A 25860-nucleotide genomic window follows, 5' to 3' on the forward strand; every position below is an offset into this window, starting at 1 on the left:
AGCTCACTATGAGGTTACAATTCTATTATATTAGATTCTTTGAGGCTAACTGTCCCCTTTGTCATGGGCTTTCCAGATGGCGCTAGTGGTCAAGAACCTGCCTGTCAATCCCTGGGTTGGGAAGATCCCCTGGAAGAGGGCAAGGCAACCCACTCCAGTATTCTTGCCTGGAGAATCCCATGGACAGAGGAGCCTGGCGGGGTACAGTCCATGGGTCGCAAAGGGTCAGACACGACTGAAGCGACTTAGCATGCACACACGTTCCCTCTGTCATACCCATCAGTGTATATCCTCAATAGATAATTTTTTGAGTTCTACAATGTTTGATTGGAAACTCTATTTTAATGGGCTCTGCTTTTGTAAATGAAATTCCCATAAAGTCTAGGTGGTGGAAGCACCCTTTCAAATAAATTTCATGTTGTCTTCTTGTAGGTGCCCATGGGGACCATCAGCCTGAAGTTATCTTTATGTTACATTCTTGGGTAGGGAGAGATGAAAATCCTTCCAGAGGTAGTTAAATTAAACCCCCTTCCCCACAGTCAGTAGAATCCCAGAGTTTCAAAATCCCAGGGGAAACCTTGCCTTTAAACTCTGACCCACAATTGAAACCAACAAGTTTTCTTATCATCTCTCTCTCTCTGCCAGCTTTTGAAAAGCCCACTGCATCAGTGAGGACTCAGCCCTTCAGTGATGCTAGATTTATACTGATTATAGGTTCAAAGTCTTCCCTTGTACAAAGCTGCAGCCACATCTCTTCACCTTCAGGGACCTTAAAACCACAACCTCCAATTCCCAAACCCAGAGGTGCTCTGGCTTTGTCAGGCAGCCAGAGCACCAGCCCAAGCAATCACTCTGCTTTGTGAGTTTCCTCTTCAGTCATAGAACCAGGATTCCCTTTCCTTCTTGTGGTCTCAGATAGGCACTTATAAAGTAATCACGGTTTAACTAGTAATAAGAGCATTGTAAGATTATTCCAGTCTTTCACCTTAACTGTCAATAAATAGTATTCAGTCAAACTTATAACTACTTTATATGTCTATCCTGTCATTAGATCCTTGTTTTTGCCTTTAAATTTTAGTGTTTTTGCTTACAGAAAAATGCAGAATTTCCACATTTAAATATATCTGTATTTTGCATGAAGAATTTTATATTAATGTTCAGAAATAGGGGAGCAGTCCTAAGATGGTGGAGGAATAGGACGGGGAGACCACTTTCTCCCCCACAAATTCATCAAAAGAACATTTGAACGCAGAGCAAATTCCACAGAACAACTTCTGAATGCTGGCGGAGGACAAGAGGCACCCAGAAAGGCAGCCCATTGTCTTTGAAAGGAGGTGAAACAAAAGATAAAAGATAAAAAGAGAGACAAAAGAGTGAGGGATGGAGACCTGTCCTGGGGAGGGAGTCGAGAAGGAGGAGAAGTTTCCAAACACCAGGAAACCCTCTCACTGGTGGGTCTGTGGGGAGTTTTGGAATCTCAGAGAGAAACATAACCCAGATGAAAAAATAACTAAATAAAACCCACAGATTACATGCCTAACTGCAACTCCTAGTAGAGAAGTAGCCCAGATGCTCGCGTCCCCACCAGCAAGCGGGGGCTGAACAGGGAGGCGTGGGCTGAATTGCTTAGGGTAAGGACCAGGCCTGAATGCCCTGAGGACAATCTGAGGGAGCTAATGTGAGATACCAACCCAAACTGTGGGGGGTGGTGGTGGGGAGAGGAAAGAGAGAGAGGGAACTTTCCCTGTGAAAAGCTCTAACCTAAGGCACTGCCAGGCAACTCACAGAACAAAGGACTGAGCGAATACCAGAGGAGAGCTAGCTGGCTGTGGACTGGCCCATCCCCTGCCAGAGGCAGGGAGGCAGGTGGGCGACAGCCAGAGCCAGAAGGTGAGGGGTAATCTTGGCCCCAGAGACAGCATCCACCACCAAACTGCAAGCAGGCTCTCAGTTGCTAACCAAGTCTTCCTGGGATCCTGGACGGTTGACATCCACCAGAAGGGTCACAGCCAGAGATCAGTTCCCCAGAGGAGACACACAGCACACCTCAGACAGCACTCCTGCTGTGCACCCAGGAAACCGAGCAGCTGGGACTGGGGAGGTGATAAGGCACACCGCCTACCTGGGAAGACTGTGCTCGCCAAGCACCTGGTCACCTAAGCTGTGCGGACCAGAGAAGGGCAAAAAAACACAGGAGTCTGTGCCTTTGTGGAATAAGCAAGAACCTGAACCTGAGCGACTTAGACCTGGGAAGCACATGCAACCCAGGGCCTGCTTTATCAGTTCCCCTGCAGAGCAAACTGGAGACTGAGCAGTGTAGACCAGAAAAGCACAAACGGTGTGAGTGGGGACAAACCCAGTGTGGCCCAGACACTGCGAGCACTCCTCACACATGCCGGTGATACTTGTTTGCAGTGTCCCTCCCTCCCCACAGCACAATTGAACAAGTGAGCCTAAATAAATGATCACCTTCACCCCCCTGTGTCAGGGCTGAAGTTAGATACTGAAGAGACTTGCAAACAGAGGAAGCCAAAATAAACAAAGAAGAGAGAACTGCTTTGGAAGTGACAGGTGCAACAGATTAAAACCCTGTAGTTAGCATTGACTACATTGGAAGGGACCCATAGACCTTGAGAAGTATAAGCTGGAACAAGGAACTATCTGAAACTGAATTGACCCCACACTGCCCTCAATAGCTCAAGAGAAATTCCTAGATATATTTTACTATTATCATTTTTTATTTTTTTAAGTTCTTTTTGCTTCTTTAATTTTCATTTTTAAAACCTACTATTACCTTGCAAAAAAAAGGACCCTATTTTTAAAGCAAATTTCATATATTTTTAATAACTTTTGAGATTTTTTTTAATATTATATATTTGAGAGTCAAAACTCTAGATTTTTAATATTCACTTTTAGGTATTTGTTATCAATTTTGTTCCTTTAAGAATCCAATCTTCAGTACCCATTTTTACTTAAGAGTGTGATCACTGGCCTGATTGCTCTCTCCCCTTTTGACTCTCCTTTTTCTCCCCCAGGTCGCCTCTATCTCTTCCCTCCCTCTTCTCTTCTCTACTTAACTCTGTGAATCTTTTTGGGTTTTCCAGGCTGTGGAGAACACTTAGGGAACTCATCACTGGCTAGAATGGTCTGTCTCCTTTTGACTCCCCCTCCTCTCCTGTGGAGAGCACATAGGGAAGTTATTACTGGCTAGATCGCTCTCTCCCCTTTTGCTTCCTCCTCTTCACCTCCTGGTCACCTCTATCTCCCTCTTCCCTCTTCTCCTCTCCATGTAAATCTGTGAATCTCTCTGGTGTCCCTCACTGTGAAGAATCTTTTCACCATGAAACTAGATGTTTTATCACTGGTGCTGTATGGATGGAGAAGTCTTGAGGCTACTGTAAGAATAAGACTGAAAGCCAGAGGCAGGAGATTTAAATCCAAAACTTGAGAACACCAGAAAACTCCTGACTCCAAGGAACATTAATTGACAAGAGCTCATCCAAAAGCCTCCATACCTACACTGAAACCAAGTTCCACCCAAGAGCTAACAAGTTTCAGAGCAAGACATACCAAGCTAATTCTCCAACAGTGTAGGAACAAACCCTGAGCACAAAAATACAGGGGGCCAAAAGTCACACCAAACACATAGACACCTCAAAACTCACTACTGGACACTTCATTGCAATCCAGACAAAAGAGATCCAGCCCCACCCACCAGAACACCGATGCAAGCTTCCCTAACCAGCAAACCTTGACAAGCCGTTTGCCCAACCACACCCCCAGGGAATAACCTCCACAATAAAGAGGAACCACAAACTTCCAGCATACAGAAAGGCCACCCCAAACACAGCAATCTAAACAAGATGAAAAGGCAGAGAAGTATTCAGCAGGTAAAGGAACATGATAAAAGCCCACCAAACCAATCAAAAGAGGAGGAGATAGGGAGTCTACCTGAAAAAGAATTCAAAATAATAATAGTAAAAATGAACCAAAATCTTGAAAACAAAATGGAGTCTGGAGACAAGGATTGAGAAGATGTGGGAAAATGTTAGCAAGGACCTAGGAGAAATAAAAAAGAGTCAATATTTAATGAATAATGTAATAACTGAAATCAAAAGCACTCTGGAGGGAATCAACAGTAGAATAACGGAGGCAGAAGATAGGATAAGTGAGGTGGAAGATAGAATGGTAGAAATAAATGAAGCAGAGAGGAAAAAAGAATTCAAAGAAATGAGGACAATCTCAGAGACCTCTGGGACAATGTCAAATGTCCCAACACTCGAATCATACGAGCCCTAGAAGAAGACAAAAAGAAAGGCCATGAGAAAATACTTGAGGAGATAACAGTTGAAAACTTCCCTAAAATGGGGAAGGAAACAGCCACCCAAATCCAAGAAACCCAGAGAGTTCCAAACAGGATAAATCCAAAGCAAAACACACCAAGACACATATTAATCAAATTAACAAAGATCAAACACAAAGAACAAATAGTAAAAGCAGCAAGGGAAAAAACAACAAATAACTCACAAGGGGATTCCCATAAGGATAACAGCTGATCTTTCAATAAAAACTCTTTAGGCCAGAAGGGAATGGCAGGACATACTTAAAGTGATAAAAGAGAAAAACCTACAACCCAGATTACTGTACCCAGCAAGGATCTCATTCAAATATGAAGGAGAAATGAAAAGCTCTACAGACAAGCAAAAGCTGAGACAATTCAGCACCACCAAACCAGCACTTCAACAAATGCTAAAGGATCTTCTCTAGACAGGAAACACAGAAAAGGTGTATAAACTCAAACTCAAAACAACAAAGTAAATGGCAACGGGCTCATACTCATCAATAATTACCCTAAATGTAAATGGGTTGAATGCCCCAACCATAACAGAAAGAATGGCTGAATGGATACAAAAACAAGACCCTATATATACTGCCTACAAGAGACCCACCTCAAAATAAGTGACACATTCAGACTGAAAGTGAAGGGCTGGAAAAAGATATTTCACGCAAATGGAGACCAAAAGAAAGCAGGAGTAGCAATACTCATATCAGATAAAATAGACTTTGAAATAAAGGCCGTGAAAAGAGACAAAGAAGGACACTACATAATGATCAAAGGATTAATCCAAGAAGAAGATATAACAATTATGAATATATATGCACCCAACATAGGAGCACTGCAATATGGAAGGCAAATGCTAACAAGTATGAAAGGGAATATTAACAGTAACACAATAATAGTGGAAGACTTTAATACCCCACTCACACCTATGGATAGATCAACTAAACAGACAATTAGCAAGGAAACACAAACTCTAAATGATACAACGGACCAGTTAGACCTAATTGATATCTATAGGACATTTTACCCTAGAACAATGAATTTCACCTTTTTCTTAAGTGCACATGGAACCTTCTGCAGGATAGATCACATCCTGGGCCATAAATCTAGCCTTGGTAAATTCAAAAAAATTGAAATCATCTCAAGCATCTTTTCTAATCACAATGTGGTAAGATTAGATGTCAATTACAGGAAAAAAAAAAAACTATTAAAAATACAAACATATGGAGGCTAAACAACGCACTTCTGAATAACCAACAAATCACAGAAGAAATCAAAAAGTAAATCAAAATATGCATAGAAACAAATGAAAATGAAAACACAACAACCCAAAACCTATAGGATACAGTAAAAGCAGAGTAAGGGGAAGGTTCATAGCAATACAAGCCTACTTCAAGAAATAGGAGAGAAATCAAATAAATAACACCTAACTCTACACCTAAAGTAACTAGAAAAAGAAAAAATGAAGCACCCCAAGGTTAGTAAAAGGAAAGAAATCATAAAAATTAGGGCAGAAATAAATGCAAAAGAAACAAAGGAGACCATAGCAAAAATCAACAAAGCTAAAAGCTGGTTCTTTGAGAAGATAAATAAAATAGACAAACCATTAGCCAGACTCATCAAGAAAAAAAAGGGAGAAGAATTAAATCAATAAAAATAGAAATGAAAATGGAGTGGTCACAACAGACAACACAGAAATACAAATGATCATAAGACACTACTATCAGCAACTATATGCCAATAAAATGGACAACTTGGAAGAAATGGACAAATTCTTAGAAAAATATAACTTTCCAAAACTGAACCAGGAAGAAATACAAACCTTAACAGATCCATCACAAGCATGGAAATTGAAACTGTAATCAGAGATCTTCCAGCAAACAAAAGCCCAGAACCAGACAGCTTCACAGCTGAATTATACCAGAAATTTAGAGAAGAGCTACCACCTATCCTACTCAAACTTCCAGAAATTGCAGAGGAAGGTTAACTTCCAAAATCATTCTATGAGGCCACCATCACCCTAAAACCAAAACCTGACAAAGATGCCACAAAAAAAGGAAACTACAGGCCAATATCACTGATGTAACATAGATGCAAAAATCCTTAACAAAATCCTAGCAATAAGAATCCAACAACACATTAAAAAGATCATACACCATGATGAAGTGGGCTTTATCCCAGGGATGCAAGGATTCTTCAATATCTGCAAATCAATCAATGTGATATACCACATTAATAAATTGAAAGATAAAAACCATATGATTATCTCAATAGATGCAGAGAAAGCCTTTGACAAAATTCAACATCCATTTATGATAAAAACTCTCCAGAAAGCAGGAATAGAAGGAACATACCTCAACATAATAAAAGCCATATATGATAAACCCACAGCAAACATTATCCTCAATGGTGAAAAATTGAAAGCATTTCCTCCAAAGTCAGGAACAAGACAAGGGTGCCCACTCTCACCACAACTATTCAACATAGTTTTGGAAGTTTTAGCCACAGCAATCAGAGAAGAAAAAGAAATAAAAAGAATCCAGATTAGAAAATAAGAAGCAAAACTCTCACTGTTTGCAAATGACATGATCCTCTACATAGAAACCCTAAAGACTCCACCAGAAAATTACCAGAGCTAATCAATGAATATAGTAAAGTTGCAAGATATAATATCAACACACAGAAATCCCTTGCATTCCTATACACTAACAATGAGAAAACAGAAAGAGAAATAAAGGAAACAATTCCATTCACCATTGCAACAAAAAGAATAAAATACTTAGGAATAAATCTACCTAACAAAACAAAGTGTAGGAAATGGCAACCCACTCTAGTACTCTTGCGTGGAAAATTCCATGGACAGAGGAGCCTGGTAGGCTACAGTCCAAGGGGTCGCAAAGAGTCAGACATGACTGAGCAACTTCACTTACACAAAGAAACAAAAGACTTAGATATAGAAAACTATAAAACACTGATGAAAGAAATCAAAGAGGATACAAATAAATGGATCCATGTTCATGGATCGGAAGAATCAATATAGTGAAAATGAGTATACTACCCAGAGCAATCTATAGATTCAATGCAATCCCTATCAAGCTACCAATGGTATTTTTCAGAGAACTAGAACAAATAATTTCACAATTTGTATGGAAATACAAAAAACTTCAAATAGCCAAAGCAATCTTGAGAAAGAAGAATGGAACTGGAAGAATCAACCTGCCTGACTTCAGACTATGCTACAGTCATCAAGACAGTATCGTACTGGCACAAAGACAGAAACACAGATCAATGGAACAAAATAGAAAGCCCAGAGATAAATCCACCCACCTATGGACACCTTATCTTTGACAAAGGCAGCAAGAATATACAATGGAGAAAAGACAATCTCTTTAACAAGTGGTGCTGGGAAAACTGGTCAACCACTTGTAAAAGAATGAAATAGAACACTTTCTAACACCATACACACAAAAAATTCAAAATGGATTAAAGATCTAAATGTAAGACCAAAAACTATAAAACTCCTGCTGCTGCTGCTAAGTCACTTCAGTCGTGTCTGACTCTGTGTGACCCCACAGAAGGCAGCCACCAGGCTCCCCCGTCTCTGGGATTCTCCAGGCAAGAACACTGGAGTGGGTTGCCATTTCCTTCTCCAATGCATGAAAGTGAAAAGTGAAACTGAAGTCGCTCAGTCATGTCTGACTCTTCGCAACCCCATGGACTGCAGGCTACCAGGCTCCTCCATCCATGGGATTTTCCAGGCAAAGTACTGCTAGAGGAAAACATAATGCAAATCACTCTCTGATGTAAATCATAGCAGGATCCTCTATGACCCACCTCCCAGAGTAATGTAAATAAAAGCAAAAATAAACAAATGGGACCTAATTAAACTTAAAAGCTTTTGCACATCAAAGGAAACTATAAGCAAGGTGAAAAGACAGCCTTCAGAATGGGAGAAAATAATAGCAAATGAAGCAACTGAAAAGAATTAATCTCAAAAATATACAAGCAACTCCTGCAGCTGAATTCCAGAAAAATAAACAACTCAGTCAAAAAATGGGCCAAAGAACTAAATAGACATTTCTCCAAAGAAGACATACAGATGGCTAACAAACACATGAAAAGATGCTCAACATCACTCATTATCAGATAAATGCAAATCAAAACCACAATGAGGTACCATCTCACACCAGTCAGAATGGCTGCTATCCAAAAGTCTACAGACAATAAATGCTGGAGAGGGTGTGGAGAAAAGGGAACCCTCTTACACCGTTGGTGGGAATGCAAACTAGTACAGCCACTATGGAGAACAGTGTGGAGATTCCTTAAAAAACTGGAAATAGAACTGCCTTATGATCCAGCAATCCCACTGCTGGGCATACACACTGAGGAAACCAGAAGGGAAAGAGACACGTGTACCTCAATGTTCATTGCAGCACTATTTACAACAGCTAGGACATGGAAGCAACCTAGATGTCCATCAGCAGACAAATGGATAAGAAAGCAGTGGTACATATACACAATGGAATATTACTCAGCTATTAAAAAGAATGCATTTGAATCAGTTCTAATGAGGTGGATGAAACTGGAGCCTATAATATAGAGCAAAGTAAGTCAGAAAGGAAAACACCAATACAGTATATTAATGCATATATATGGAATTTAAAGGCTTCCCTGGTGGCTCAGAGGGTAAAGCATCCACCTACAACGTGAGAGACCTGGATTCAATCCCTGGGTCGGGAAGTTCCCCTGGAGAAGGAAATGGCAACCCACTCCAGCACTCTTGCCTGGAAAATTCCATGGATGGAGAAGCCTGGTAGGCTACAGTCCACAGGGTTGCAAAGAGTCGGACACAACTGAGCAACTTCACTTCACTTCACATGGAATTTAAAAAGATGGTAATGATGACCCTATATGTGAAATAGCTAAAGAGACATAGATGTAAAGAACAGACTTTTGGACTCTGTAGGAGAAGGCGAGGGCAGGATTATTTGAGAGAACAGCATTGAAACGTATAAAAAAATCGCCAGTCCAGGTTCGATGAATGAGACAGGGTGCTCAGGGCTGGTGCACTGGGATGACCTTGAGGGATGGGATGGGGAAGGAGTTGCAAGAGGGGTTCAGGATGGGGGATACATGTACACCCATGGCTGATTCATGTCAATGTATGGGAAAAACCACCACAATATTGTAAAGTAATTAGCCTCCAATTAAAATAAATAATTTTTTTAAATAAATAATTCCCCATTGACTAATGAATGTTTATATATATTTGCATTATTTCTAGGTTTCTAAGAGAAACATTAAACACTGATCTCAGGAAAATTTGGTGATATGATCACCATGGTACTAGTAATAGGGAATAATTGCAGTGGTAAAGTTTTTGAGTGGGAGGTTAAAAGTTAACTACTGTTGCCAGAGAAATTTATACAGACTAATCAGACCTACATTTTTTTTAAGTGCAAACTCTTCAAGTCTCCAAACTATTTTTGTGGACAGTCTGTTCACTTTCTAAAGTGTGAATGACAGTATCTGAGTTTTATCAAAAAATTTTTTAAATTCATTACCAGTATATAAATATTCATATAAGTATTATAATTTAAGTGTATTTATATCTGAGAAAGATAAAATTTGGTATATATCTTTCTGAAAGGAATATTTAAATATATATATTTAACATGTCTAATATATATTTTATATAAAAAACATACTTAACATGCAATATATAAATATATAGGCAATTCTTTACCACTAAGTGCACTCATCTTCTCCTGTGAGAACACTAAAATCACAACTACCTATTGAACAACCATCGACAAGAGAATATTTGGTCCCACTGAAAAAAGATACCCTGGATCCAAGGGTAAAGGAAAAGCCCCAGCAAGATGCTAGGAGAGGTACAATCGTGTTTAGAATCAAGCTTCATATCCACCAGAGATGCTCGGAGGGGGCAGACAAAATCCTTGTATGTACCAGGACCCAGGGAAAAGAGCAGTGACCCCCCACAAGAGACTGAGTCAGACCTGCCTTTGAGTGTTTGAGTGTCTCCTGCAGAGGCATGGGTCATCAGTGGCCTGCCAAGGGGACAGGCGCTCTGGCTGCAGCAGACCTGGGAGGCATGGCGTTTGGCATAAATCCTCTTGGAAGAGCTCACCATTAGCCCCACCATAAAGCTACTGAGCAGACAATCCACAAACTAGAGAACAATTACACCAAAGTTCTCGTACTTTTGCAAAAGTTCTAGGGCCCACAGCAGATTTCCTACCTGATCTGGCAAAGGGACTGAGAACCCCTGGGGAATTTGACTTTGAAGCCCAGTGGGATTTGATTACAGGACTTCCACCATTGCCCCTACCACAGTTTGACCCCAGGCCAACTACAGGGAGGGAACACAGGCCCACCTATCAGCAGAAAATTGGATTAAAGATTTACCTAGCATGGCCCTGCCAATCAGAGCAAGACTGGGTATACCCCACAGCCAGTTCCTCCCATCAGGAAGCATCCATAAGCCTCTTATCCTCATCCATCAGAAGGCAGATAGAATGAAAACCACAATCACAGAAAACTAACCAAACTGATCACATGGATCACAGCCTTGTCTAACTCAATGAAACTGAGCCATGCCACGTAGGGCCACCCAAGACAGATGGATCATGGTGGAGTGTTCTAACAAAACGTGGTCCACTGGGATAAGGAATGGCAAACCACTTCAGCATTATTGCCTTGAGAACCTCATGAACAGTATGAAAAGACAAAAGATGAAACTGAAAGATGAACTCCCCTGGTCAGTAGGTGCCCAATATGCTGCTGGAGAAGAGCAGAGAAATAGCTCCAGAAGGAATGAAAAGGCTGAGCCAATGTGGAAACAATGACCAGGTGTGGATGTGACTGGTGGTGAAAGTAAAGTCCAATGCTATGAAGAACAATATTGCATAGGAACCTGGCATATTAGGTCCATGAATCAAGGTAAATTTAGAAGTGGTCAAATAGGAGATGAGAAGAGTGAACATCAACATTTTAGCAATCAGTTAACTACAATGGAGCAGGACAGGTGAATTTAACTCAGATGACCATTATATCTACTACTGTGGGCAAGAATCCCTTAGAAGAAATGAAGTAGCCATCATAGTCAACAAAAGAGTACAAAATGCAGTCTCAAAAACGACATTATGATCTCTGTGTTTCCAAGGAAAACCATTCAATATTACAGTAATCCAAGTCTATGCCCTGACCAGTAATGTCATACAAGCTGAAGCTGAATGGTTCTATGAAGACCTACAAGACCTTCTAGAACTAACATCCCCAAAAGATGTTCTTTTCATCATAGGGGACTGGAATGCAAATGTAGGAAGTAAAGAGATACCTGGAGTAACAAGCAAGTTTTGCCTTGGAGTACAAAAGGAAGCAGGGCAAAGGCTAATAGAGTTTTGTCAAGAGAGTGCACTGGTCATAGCAAACACCCTCTTCCAACAACACAAGAGAAGACTCTACACATGGACTTCCCCAGATAGTCAATACCAAAATCAGATTGATTATATTCTTTGCAGCCAAAGATGGAGCAGCTCTATACAGTCAGCAAAAACAAGACTGGGAGTTGACTGTGGCTCAGATCATGAAGTACTTATTTCCAAATTCAAACTTAAATTGATAAAGCAGGGAAAACCACTAGACCATTCAGGTATGACCTGAATCAAATCCCTTATGATTATACAGTGGAAGTGACAAATAGATTCCAAGGTATCAGATCTGATAGACAGAATGCCTGAAGAACAATGAATGGAGGTTCGTGACATTCTACAGAAGGTGGTGATCAAAACCATCCCCAAGAAAAAGAAATGCAAAAAGGCAAAATAGTTGTCTTAGGAGGGCTTACAAATAGCTGAGAAAAGAAGAGAAGCAAAAAGAAAAGGAGAAAAGTAAAGATATACCCATCTGAATGCAGAATTCCAAGGAATAGTAAGGAGAGATAAGAAAGATCTCCTTAGCGATCAGTGCTAAAAAAACAAACAAACAAACAAACAAACAAAACCAGAATGGGAAAGACTAGAGATCTCTTCAAGAAAATTAGATATCAAGGGAACATTTCATGCAAAGATGGGCACAATAAAGGACAGAAAAGATATGGATCTAACAGAAGCAAAACATATTGAGAAAATGTGGCAAGAATACACAGGAGAACTATACAAAAGAGTCTTCATGACCCAGATAATCACAATGGTGTGATCATTCACCTAGAGCCAGACATCCTGGAATGTGAAGTCAGCAGGCCTTAGGAAGCATCACTACGAACAAAGCTAGTGGAGGTGACAGAATTCCAGCTGAGCTATTTCAAATCCTAAAAGATGATGCTGTTAAAGTATGCACTCAATATTCCAGCAAATTTGGAAAACTCAGCAGTGGCCACAGGAATGGAACAGATCAGTTTTCATTCCAATCCCAGAAAAAGGCAATGCCAGAGAATGTTCAAACTACTGCACAATTGCACTCACCTCGCGTGCTAGAAAGTAATGCTCAAAATTCTCCAAGCCAGGCTTCAACAGTAAGTAAATCGTGAACTTCCAGATGTTAAAGCAGGATTTAGAAAAGGCAGAAGAACCAGAGATCAAATTGCCAACATCTGCTGGATCAAATAAAAAGCAAGAGAATTCCAGAGAAACATCTACTTCTGCTTCATGGACTATGCTAAAGCCTTTGACTTTGTGGATCACAGAAAGCTGTGGAAAATTCTTCAAGAGATAAGAATACCAGACCACCTTACCTGCCTCCTGAGAAACATATATGCAGGTTAAGAAGCAACAGTTAGAATTGGACACGAAACAATGGACTGGTTCAAACTGGGAAAGAATTACATCAAGGCTGTATATTGTCACTCTGCTTATTTAATTCACATGCAGAGTACATTATATGAAATGCAGGGCTGGATGCAGCACATAGTGGGATCAAGGTTTCCAGGAGAAATATCAATAAGCTCAGATATGCAGATGACACCACCCTTATGGCAGAAAGCAAAGAGGAAATAAAGAGCCTCTTGATGAAAGTGAAAGGGGAGAGTGAAAAAGCTGGCTTAAAACTCAACAGTCAAAAAACCAGGATTACGGCATCTGGTCCCATCACTTCATGGCAAATAGATGGGGAAGCAACGGAAACAGTGAGAGACTTTATTTTAGGGGGCTCCAAAATCACTGCAGATAGTGATCACAGCCATGAAATTAAAAGACGCTTGCTTCTTGGAAGAAAAGCTATAACCATCCTAGACAGCATATTAAAAAGCAGAGACATTACTTTGATGACAAGGTACATATAGTCAAAACTATGGTTTTTCCACTAGTCATGTATGGATGTGAGAATTGGACCATAAAGAAAGCTGAGCACTGAAGAATTGATGCTTTTGAACCGTGGTGTTTGAGAAAACTCTTGAGAGTTCCTTGGACAGCAAGGAAATCAAATCAGTCAATCCTAAAGGAAATCAATCCTGAATATTCATTGGAAGGACAGATGCTGAAGCTGAAGCTCCAATACTTTGGTGAAGAACTGACTCATTGGAAAAGACCCTGATGCTAGGAAAGACTGAAAGCATGAGAAGAATGGGACGACAGAGGATGAGACGGTTGGATGGCATCACTGACTCAATGAACATGAGTAGGCTCCTGGTGTTGGTGATGGACAGGGAGTCCTGGTGTGCTGTAGCCCACGGGGTCACAATGAGTCAGACATGACTGAGTGGCTGAACAACAACCGGAAGCACCACCTGGGAAGCATATGTAGCATGTAGAACTATATACAGTTATTACTGGGAACAGAAGTTATCATTGGGATCAGAGTGATTAGGGTGTGGGAAAGGAAGTTGATCTTAGGATCAAGAACAGACAAGAAAGGTGAACTGAAAGGAAAAACGCAAACAGGATTTTCCTTTTCTCCACTATGTAAAAAGAGTCAATGGGTTCGATCCCTGGGTTGGGAAGATCCCCTGGAGGAGGGCATGGCAACCCACTCCAGTATTCTTGCCTAGAGAATTCCATGGACAGAGGAGCTTGGTGGGCTACAGTCCATGGGGTCACAAAGTCGGACACGACTGAGTGACTAACTTTATCTTTTACTTTAATCATCTATCAGTAGGACCAGCAAAAAAAATGGCACAGCCTCCACAATGCTGACAGGATATGACATAAACACATTCAGCAATGCACAGGGTCCTTTCCCAGAGCTGATTTACACCTGCTGAGAAGCCTTCAAATCTGAGCTTAGTCCAGGAGGGACCAGGTCAGGCCAGCTGGGCTCGGAGTCAGCACCTCAGTCTCCTGTTGGCCTGCTGTCCCAATAATGGGCCTAGATTCCAACCATCAGTTATTTGCTGACAATATGTTATGAGCATGGATTCATGTCCTCTGCTCCTCCCGGGAGTCTGCCTTCTGTTCTCCGCTCAAGTCCTCTGAATCTCAGCTTCTTTCTCCCTCAAATTAGGGTAACAGCCTCCTCTCAAGGTTGTTACAATTATGAGATAAGGTGGAGGAAGCCAAGCCCACGACACGGAGCTGGTCAGCACTTGAACACTGTGCTCAGGTAAGGACAGGGAGGGTGGGGTTTGGCCTGCAGTGTTCCACTTAGTGACTGCTGCCGTTATACTGCTTTAAACCAAATCATAATAATCACATCATATTCTCAAGCTTGGCCTTCTCTAGTGGCTAATTCTGAAAGAGATGGGAATATCAGACCACCTGACCTGCCTCTTAAAAAATCTATATGCAGGTCAGGAAGCAACAGTTGGAACTGGACATGGAACAACAGAATGGTTCCAAATAGGAAAAGGAGTACATCAAGGCTGTATATTGTCACCCTGCTTATTTAACTTACATGCAGAGTACATCATGAGAAACGCTGGGCTGGAAGAAGCACAAGATGGAATCAAGATTGCTGGGAGAAATATCAATAACCTCAGATATGCAGATGACACCACCCTTATGGCAGAAAGTGAAGAGGAACTAAAAAGCCTCTTGATGAAAGTGAAAAAGGAGAGTGAAAAAGTTGGCTTAAAGCTCAACATTCAGAAAACTAAGATCACGGCATCCGGTCCCACCATTTCATGGGAAATAGATGGGGAAACAGTGGAAACAGTGTCAGACTTTATTTTTGGGGGCTCCAAAATCACTGCAGATGGTGACTGCAGCCATGAAATTAAAAGACACTTACACCTTGGAAGGAAAGTTATGACCAACCTAGATAGCATATTCAAAAACAGAGACATTACTTTGCCAACAAAGGTCCGTCTAGTCAAGGCTATGGTTTTTCCTGTGGTCATGTATGGATGTGAGAGTTGGACTGTGAAGAAGGCTGAGTGCCGAAGAATTGATGCTTTTGAACTGTGGTGTTGGAGAAGACTCTTGAGAGTCCCTTGGACTGCAAGGAGATCCAACCAGTCCATTTTAAAGGAGATCAGTCCTGGTTGTTCTTTGGAAAGACTGATGCTAATGCCAAAACTCCAGTACTTTGGCCACCTCATGCGAAGAGTTGAGTCATTGGAAAAGACTCTGATGCTGGGAGGGATTGGGGGCAGGATGAGAAGGGGACGACAGAGGATGAGATGACTGGATGGCATCACCAACTCGATGGACATGAATTTAGGTGAACTCTGGGAGTTGGTGATGGACAGGGAGGCCTGGCGTGCTGCAATTCATGGGGTCGCAAAGAGTCGGACAGGACTGAGTGACTGAACTGAACTGAACTGAATCACAGAAATTAATAAATTGGAAAACACAACTGTTTCTGATAACATAATTTCAAAGGAGAGGCCAAAGGAACCCTAATCTAACAAATGAATGAATCGCTGTGTTTCAATTAGGTAACAGTTAAATTATGAGCTTCCTAGGCATAAAAGGTATATACCAACTCCCTAAATTGTTAAAAATTCCATTGTGTTCTAATTATCCATTTACTCCCTTGAATACCAATGTACAATTAACATTACAAATAATCAAGGTTAAAAATAAAATGAATGCAAGTGTGACCTAGTTATAATTAAACTAATTACACAGATATGTAGCATAATAAGGGTCTTACAGACCATTATAAGGATGTAAATTTATTCTTCCTTTCAAGATCAGCTATTTGAATTTCATTTTCCAATTACTTGACAAATGATGGAATGGGATTATTAAGGAGAGAGTCAGCCTTGCAGGGCTGATAAAATGAACCCCATACTTTTGTTTTCTTTTGAAATTCTGATCCTTTTGGCCATGTATACTTAGCCAGTGAGCACACGTGTACCTCTTGTTCAGATAAGCAGTAATATTGTGCTATTTGGGTCTTCCCTGCTGGCTCCATGGCAAAGTATCCACCTGCCAATGTAGGAGACTCGGGTTCGATCCCTATGTCAGGAAGATTCCCTGGAGAAGGAACTGGCAACCCACTCCAGCATTCTTGCCTGGAGAATCACCATGGGCAGAGAAGCCTGGTGGGCTACAGTCCATGGGGTCACAGAGAGTAGGACACAGCTGAGCAACTGAGTGCACGTGCGCGTGTAAACAGAGAAACTGGAGGGGAAAGGGCACCGCAGAAGCAGCAAAAGCACCTTTCACTCGTATGGCCGCATAGGAAAATGAGCGATGCACCACCCGAGAGTCTCAGTGCACAGGGCTCGGTTCCCTTTCGGGGTGACAACTGGGATCTACAACCCTACCTCCACAGACCTCACTCACTCACTCAACTTATCAGTTCTTTCTATTCTCTGTTCTTGAACATAATTAGTTCCAAATACTGACTTTTTAATCAATTGTCACAGACTCACCGAAGTTTAATGCAGTCTCTGTCCACAGACAGCAATGATTGTAACAGTTAAGAGCCCATACAAATCAACTATAACATAAAGCAAAACTTAAATTAAAAACAACAAAGCAAACAAGAGCCAATAGATGGCAGAACAATTGGACATACAGTCTTTGGAGTAAGACAGATATGATTTCAGGTCTCCAACTGTCCTCACAGAAGCCAAGAATGGGAACAGTACTTGCATGAGGAGTGCACACCAGCTGCTGGATATCAGACCTCTCTGAATCTCCGACATCTAAGAACATCATTCCTAGTTAAAGGATAAGGAAGCCAGACTGGAGGAATGGGGAGAGGTAGGAAAAATGCCATCTTAAGAAGCGAAAGGAATAATGAAACACAAGTAAATGTCTGATATATTCTAAATCTATCAGAATAAAATTAGAATAATACAACCAAACACAAACAAGCAAACAACTCCTAATTTTTCACCTCTCAGGGTGATTGGAATTGGTTATCTTGAAAACTGAATAGATAGAAATGAAAAACAAAAGCAAGCATTTATCTGTTCTTTTTTTATGTGAAATATACCTCTGGGTAGTGAAATAAAATATAGGAACAGAAACTACTTATAAAATTATTCCATTTAGTAAATGAAAACAAAATGACAAGTTAATACATAACCATTTTGCAATCTCCAATGAATTAATGCATTAACCTTGGCATTAGGCATCAAAAAAGGTGACAAGACCAAATATTATATGCTTCCTGATGAAAAATCAAAACACGAAAATACTACCTCCTGCTTACTTGTGCCAAAGGACAGACCCAAAGACTGATTATAACTCTGGACCCAGCAGCAACTTGTAAGAAACAGGACAGAGCATCACATCAGGCCACATCATTTGTACGCAATCGTGTGATCCACAGGCAGCTCTCTCCAAATCCAACGGCCTAGGATCAAAGGCAGATTAGAAAGAAAAGAAAGAAAGGAAGAGGGGACCTGTAAACTGAGAGTCTGAAAAGTCCTATGAGATCTTTACAAATGAGCAAGTCTAAACGCTTGTGTCCAGGGCAATCTCAGGAGATAAAGCCACACGGGATCCTCTACATAGAGGGGATGTCGCTGGTACAGGGCAGGCACACTGGCTTCTGGGTTACCTGCCAAAGTTCTGGGTCGTGGTCAGAGTCTTGGTGATAAAAGCTTGCCTTATAATAATATACTAATTTACATTTAAAAAATATATAATTGGAGTTACCTTTGAAGGGGAAAAATGACTGGATAGGGATTTAAGGGGTACAGTCCTGTGAAGATGGGACTATCAGACCATCTCACCTGTGTCCTGAGAAGCCTGTATACAGGTCAAGAAGCAACAGTTAGAACCAAACATGGAACAATGGACTGGTTCAAAATTGGAAAAGGAGTATGTTAAGGCTGTATACTGTCACGTTGCTTGTTTGCAGAGTACATCATGGGAAATGCCAGACTGGATGAAGCACAAGCGAGAATCAAGATTTCTGGAAGAAATATCAGTAGCCTCAGATATGCAGATGACACCACTCTTATGGAAGAAAGCAAAGAGGAACTAAAGAGCCTCTTGATGAAAGTGAAAGAGGAGAGTGAAAAATTCAACATTCCAAAAATGAAGATCATGGATCTGGTCCCATCACTTCAGGGCAAATAGATGGAGAAACGATGGAAACACTGACAGACTTTGTTTTCTTGGGCTCAAAAATCACTGCAGATGGTGACTGCAGCCATGAAATTGAAAGATGCTTGCTCCATGGAAGAAAAGCTAAGATAAACCTAGACAGCATTAATTAAAAAGCAGAGACGTTACTTTGCCAACAAAGATCCATATAGTCAAAGCTCTGGTTTTCCTAGTAGCCATGTATGGATGTGAGAGTTGGACCATAAAGAAGGCTGAGCACTGAGGAATTTATGCTTTTGAACTGTGGTGCTGGAGAAGACTCTTGAGAGTCACTTGACTACAAACCAGTTAATCCTAAAGGAAATCAGTCCTGAATATTCATTGGAAGGACTGATGCTGAAGCTAAAGCTGAAGCTCCAATACTTTGGCCACCTGATGCAAAGAGCCAACTCATTAGAAAAGACCCTGATGCTGGGAAAGATTGAAGGCATGAGGAGAAGGGGATGACAGAGGAAGAGATGGTTGGATGGCATCACCAACTCAATGGACATGAGTTTGAGCAAACTCCAGGAGTTGGTGATGGACAGGGAAGCCTGGAGTGCTGCAGTCCATGGGGTTGCAAAGAGTTGGCTACAACTGAACTACTGAACAAAAGTCCTGAACTGTTTCTTGAGAGAGACACAGATTACAAAAGTATTTCACTTTTGTAAAAATTCATTGAAATGTTCTTTTCTATAACTTCAATTAAAAATTTTAAAAGGCATTTAAAAAAATACATTAAACCAAGAAACACAAGATTTTGAGATAGTAGAAATATCCTTGTAAGTAAATTTTGGAAAGATGAAATCAAAATTATATATATTATGTACAGAGCAATGACAGCAATAATATCACTTATGAAATTTTTAGGGTTAAAATAAATCTGTACAAAGAAACATATGTATAGACTTGGTTTGATAATTTATTTAAATAAAAAGATTTTAAAATTCATTCAAATCAAGTTAGAAATAAAACAACATAACTAAACTGAGAAAAGTATGATGGAAAGGCTAATAAAAATGACAAAATTTAACCTAGAGATTGTCATAGTGAGTGAAGTCAGACAGAGAAACAGAAGCATCACATGACATCCCTTAATGTGTACTAAAAAGAAATTATACAAATGAACCTAATGCGCACTAAAAAGAAAGTATACAAATGAACTTATCTACAAAACAGAGACTTAGAGAATGAATTTAGGCTTGCTGGGGGTGGTGGGGAGAATGGAGGGAAAGGATAGCTAGGGAGTTTGGGAGCCACAGGTACACACTGCTGTGTTTAAAATGGATAACCAACAAGGACCTACTGTAGAGCACAGGGAACTCAGCTCAGTGTTATGGGCCAGCCTGGCTGGGAGGGGAGTTTGGGGAAGGATGGCTGAGTAACTTTGCTGTGCACCTGAAACTCTCACAGCATTATTAACCAGCTATACTCCAATATAAAATAAAAAGTTTAAAAATAAAATATTAAAAACAAGAATTTTTTAGAAGGTATTATTTAGAAAAACTGGTGTGTGATTTTCTCAGCTGAAGCAAAATAAAATGGAAGATCTATTTTTTAAATATCGATTGTAAACTTTGGTAAAATAAACTGATCTGTGACTTTGTTAAAAAATGACAAAATTTAATAAATTTGGAAACTGAAAAACATTTGAATTACTAAGTAAATTCGATCTTTCGTTCTTTTTAAAGTAAAACAGTCATAGTCTGGAAAGTACAAAGACAATTTAATAGAAAAAAATCACAACTATACAGGTACAGAGAGAGGAAAAATACAAATACTAAGATGATCATAGTTATAACTCCATGTAGGTACTTAAAATTTTAAATTAAGTAAATAGGTTATAAAACAGAAATAGAGTCATAGATGTAGAAAAAATTTATGGTTACCAAACGGGAAGGTGGGAAAGAGATAAACTGGAAAATCAGGATTGATAAATATATACTACTATGTATAAAACAGGTAACTAATAAGGGAGCTCTACTCAATACTCTGTAATGTGACCTACATTGAAATAGAGTATGAAAAATGGTGACTATATGTATAACTGAATCAAATTGCTGTATACCTGAAACTAGCACAGCATTGTACATCAACTATACTTCTGGGGAACACATGTATACCTATGATGGATTCATTTTGATATTTGGCAAAACTAATACAATTATGTAAAATTTAAAAATTAAATAAAATTAAAAATAAATAAATAATTAAAAAAAAAGAAATCGAGTAAATAGGTTCATTGGAAGAGAGAAATATTTTGTTGTCAAAATAACAAAAAAATAGAAGTAACTTAACAGTAGGGCTTCCATGGTGGCTCAGCAGTAAAAAAGCTGCCTGCCAATACAGGAGACGCAGGTTCCCTCCCTGGGGGTCGGGAAGATCCCCTGGAAAAGGAAACGGCAACCCACTCCAGTATTCGTGCCTGAGAAACCCTATGGACAGAGGAGCCCAGTCCCAGGGGTCGCAAAGAGTCAGACACGATTGAATGACTAAACAATGACAAATTAATAGTACGGATTTAACATCAGATTTTTTTCAACAAAACAACTAGTTTTGTTATGAATCGTAAGTTTAAATGATGCATGAAATTTAACAAATAAAATATTTAAATTCCTGACAAAATAGAGTGTGCTGCAGAAATAAAAGGACAGATTGATAATCGACAATCTTTTATTTGTGACATAAATATGTCACAGGGATGAAATGTTCAGTGTGGAGAATATAGTCAATAATAACATAATAACTTTGTGTGGTGACAGATGGTAACTCGATCACCCTGGTGATATTGCTGTAATGTATGGAAAGAGCTAATCACTACGCTGCACACCAGGAACTAGCATAGTGTTATAGGCCAATTACACTTCAGACTGACAAACTCATGGAAAAAGAGATGAGATTTGGGTCACCAGAGGCAGGAATGGCGGGAAGGGGAATCTGATGCAGACAGCCAAAAGGCACGAACTTGCCGTTATAAGATAAATAAGTATTAGGGATGTAAGTGTACAACACGATGAATACAATTAGCACCGCTGTGTGCTATACATGATGGTGGTTAAGAGAAGACAGCTTAAGAATTCTCATCACACAGAAAATATAATTTTCTCTTTCTTTTATATCTATATGAGATGATCGATGATCACTAAATTTGTGATACTAATTTCATGATATACGTAAGCCATTCCATGATATATGTATACCATTATGCTGTACTCCTTCAATTTACACAGGTTTATAAAATGATACTACTGTATGTCCATTATATCTCAATAAAGTTGGAATAAAAAATAGAGGAGGGAAAAAATAAAAAAAACACTATTATTAGGTGAGTAAGATACACTACCATTGAACATTGCCTGAATGGTTTTAAGGAAACCAAAAAGGAAATAGGAATCAGAAGCATTACTATAGGAGAAACAGAAGATTTTCATGAATTACTAGGATAAATATTGTATTCTGGATGGAATAAAATACTTTTTAAAAGGAATTAGATTTGTTTCAATGAATGGAAAATATAGAAGGTTTGCAGAAAAGACCAACATTCACATACCAGTTATTTTCAAGTTAATCTATTAGTATAAATGCAATATAAAGTCAAAACTCCAGTGTGAATTGTGAAAACAGCTTTACATTTTTTCTCTACATTGAAAAAAATAACTTATATGCAAAACAGAAATAGATCCACAGACATAAGAAACGAATGGTTACCAAAGGGTAAGGGTGGGGGGGGCATAAATTAGGAGTTTGGGATTGACATATATACTACTATATAGGTGGCTCAGTGGGTAAAGAATCCACCTGCAATGCAGGAGACATGGGAGACATGGGTTCAATCCCTGGGTCAGGAAGATCCCCTGGAGAAGGAAATCACAACCCACTCCAGTACTCTTGCCTGGAGAATTCAACGGACAGAGGAGCCTGGGAGGCTACAGTCCACAGGATCGCACAGAATCTGACACAATTAACACTTTGCATTTTCAAGAGATGAATTACCTCCTGATGAAGACAAATTCACTGCAGATCTAAAACAGATATGCAAGGATTCTACAGAGAAAAGTGCAAAACAAGTAAATGACGCTTTTTTAAATGACCTGAATGAATGGCTCTGTACCAGAGTTAAGGATAAAGAACACAAACTACCATAGAGATGTAAATCTCTTCAAAATATAAAATAAATTTGACTCCATTCCAATCAAGATTCAAATATTGTGACACTTTTATACAAGTTACCAAAATGATTCTAAAAATGATAACTCATAAAGGTACCAAAGTGGTCCAAATTATTCTGGAAATGAAAAAAACTAGGAAAACAGTCAGGAGGGACCAACTCACCAGTATACATCTGAAACAGAAGGAGGTAAAGTGAGTCCCAGCCTAGCTGTGAACTCGGTGCAAAGAAAAAAACAGACAAAAGACACATGGCTGTGAAGGTGGCCTTAGACAAACTGGAACTGGAATCTTGGACTGGAAAAAAAATCAGATTATATGTTCAAATATAGACTCCATGCAAATAATAAACATGAATGTAGAAAAGAAGCCTCTGAAAGAAAATAGCTTTATCATCGTAGAAAGAGAATTTCCTGAGACTCAAAAAGGAAGAAATAACAAAGGAATAAAAGAACAAACTGTCTTATCAAAACTGAGAATGTCTATAACAAAATTAAAATACAAGGAACCACTAACAGGTAATACTTGAAACATATAAAGCACGTTGAAGATATTGAATATGTGAATATATTGCCAGTTGAATATATTAAAAACTCTTACCTAATGAGTAAAAAAGACAACCTTATAAAAAAGAACCATAGTCATGACAGGTGATTGGCAGAAAGAAACCCTAGGGAACAGACAGATATGGGGAAAGCACTCTGCCAAGTTCACGAGTAATTAAAGAAATGCAAATCAATCTAACAATGAAATTGCCTGCCCACCAGGCTTGTGAAAAATTAAACCTTTTAATAACTATTCCTGAAGAGGATTATGAACTGTTTATGGAATAAGTGTAGATGAAGTCTACACAGTGATCTTTATAATCGTGTCTGATTTTAAAATACGCTTCTCCCCACATATTTAATCACCTACACTTGACATGCCTACACATATGCAGAAAGTGATAAAATCAGATCCATACACATGGACACCTGTGTATAAACAACGAGCAGGAGACATAAAAATATTAACACTGGATTTTAGGATTAGAGGATGAATTTCTGTTCTCTTCGTGCCTGGCACGTCATAGATGGACGATAACTATTTGTCAATGCAAAAAAAAAAAAATTAGCTAATTAATGAGTACTTATGATATTTTTGAAATTTTTCCATGAATTTATTTGAACCTATATATAAAAATCTCAAGCAAATTACTTCCAAGTCTATTAAGAGATAACTCTAGGATTCCTGGTAGACAGACTATGAAACTGAGAACTTGGTGGCTATTTATATAATGACCCTCAGAGAACGTATCACAATGCCTGTCGCGTTCTTTATGTCAGTTCCATGAGAGATTTCTGAAATCTATTATCAAGTTACAATTAATTCGCTCTAGCAGGAAAAGCAGAAGGATATGTGCCGGGACCTGTCGTACAGCACTGATGCTCAGAAGAGCAGGGTACAGGGTGGGCGTGGGGAACAGCTAAAGGGTTATTAGGACACATACGCACGGCACACAGATGGGACAGACGGAAAACTGCTGAACTGCCAGAAAGGCAAAGTCTGGGGGTAAAATAAATGAAACTACCCCGCCCCTGCCAGCCCCTGCACTGCAGTGAGCCGTCTGAAGCTCCACCCCGTCCGTGGCAAAGCAGAAGAAGCCGGCCCCGGCCACTCCCACCCACCCGGCTTCCATGGGGCAGAGCACCCAGCATCAGTGCTGGAAGAGGGTGGCCCTGGGCCGCTTTCACCACCCTCTGGCTGGAAACATCAAGTCCATTTCATTCCCTCTTAGAGGCCTTTTTCCCCTCTTTTGAGCAGTGGTCACTGGAAATAAATTTGGAGGCCAATGACCTCCTCTGACTTTAGAGCACAGGATGGGGGGAGGCTGGGATTCTCTAGATTTGATGATCATCTCTACAGGCAATAACGTGATGGAACGTGGACTTTACCCTGTGGGAGTCCTGACGACGGCGTGTCCCGAGCTTGGAGGCAGGTCCCCAGTCAGCATTTTGAAAGTGGTGGTTTTCCCAGCCCCGTTCACCCCGAGAAGCCCAAAGCACTGAAGGCAGAAAAAGAAACAGACCATAAAATCAAAATTACATCAGAAACGGCACTTGCTTTCAACTCCTTTTGTGCTACTTTTGGTTTGTATTATTTGTAGCCTTTTACAATCATAAAATAAGTGTATAAAGCACTTTATAGCTCACACAGTACTTCTGAAATCACTGTGACATTTGAGAGGTATAATTTCAGCATTAATTCACAGACAATATATTCACGTCTGGAAAATGAAAGAGCACGACAAGTAAGTGCAATTACCACAAATTATGCTGAATCCTGTCTGATAAGACAGGGGCCCACATCACAGGTTCCTGTGTCCCTCCGGTTGGCACAGGATTTTTAGGAGTCACATCATTATAGTCAGGACTATCCCAGTGCCTTCCTCTGTCTCTGAACCTCTCTCTGTCCTCTAACTCTGATGATGGCCTAAGCCTGACAACTAGTGAAGAAAGCCCTCTATTTCCATATGATCTCACTCAGCGTCAGGTCACCTTTTCCTGCATGACTGTGTCATATTCTGTGTGGAACACAGCCCTGCTGTCTTTTGCAGCCCAGTGTCTACCTTGAACCTAGGCTATTCTTAGCTGGAGATGCTGTGGTGGAAGCCGAGACGCTTATCCTTACTGACCTCCTTCCAGGACACCTGTTTCTCGATGTCTGGGCACTGCTGGCTTCCTGGCTCCCTGAATCCTGGGTTTCCTGTGGCTGAGCCCACTTAGTTAGCACAGAGCCCTGTTTTGTAGCTCTGGGAGCAGTCTGCTTCAACACCTATGCTTTCCCCACCTTACCTGGGTCTCTTCTACCCTCTGAAACATGGGGCCATCCTGCTGCAGATCTGTGCTGTCCCATCACTCATGT

The 25860-nt window shown here is 40.1% G+C and overlaps 1 protein-coding gene across 1 annotated transcript in view; it reads right to left on the reverse strand.

Annotated features, from left to right (window-relative positions):
* The window catches only part of ABCA13 (ATP binding cassette subfamily A member 13), a 374331-nt gene that overhangs the window by 74755 nt on the left and 273716 nt on the right, over window positions 1-25860 (reverse strand). Inside the window, exon 55 of the mRNA XM_059886027.1 lies at window positions 24891-25000. Coding sequence (XP_059742010.1) covers window positions 24891-25000 — 110 coding nt within the window. The remainder of the gene's footprint in view (window positions 1-24890; window positions 25001-25860) is intronic.

The sequence above is a fragment of the Bos taurus genome, chromosome 4 (assembly GCF_002263795.3).
Source record: "Bos taurus isolate L1 Dominette 01449 registration number 42190680 breed Hereford chromosome 4, ARS-UCD2.0, whole genome shotgun sequence".
In the NCBI taxonomy this organism is placed as follows: Eukaryota; Metazoa; Chordata; class Mammalia; order Artiodactyla; family Bovidae; genus Bos; species Bos taurus.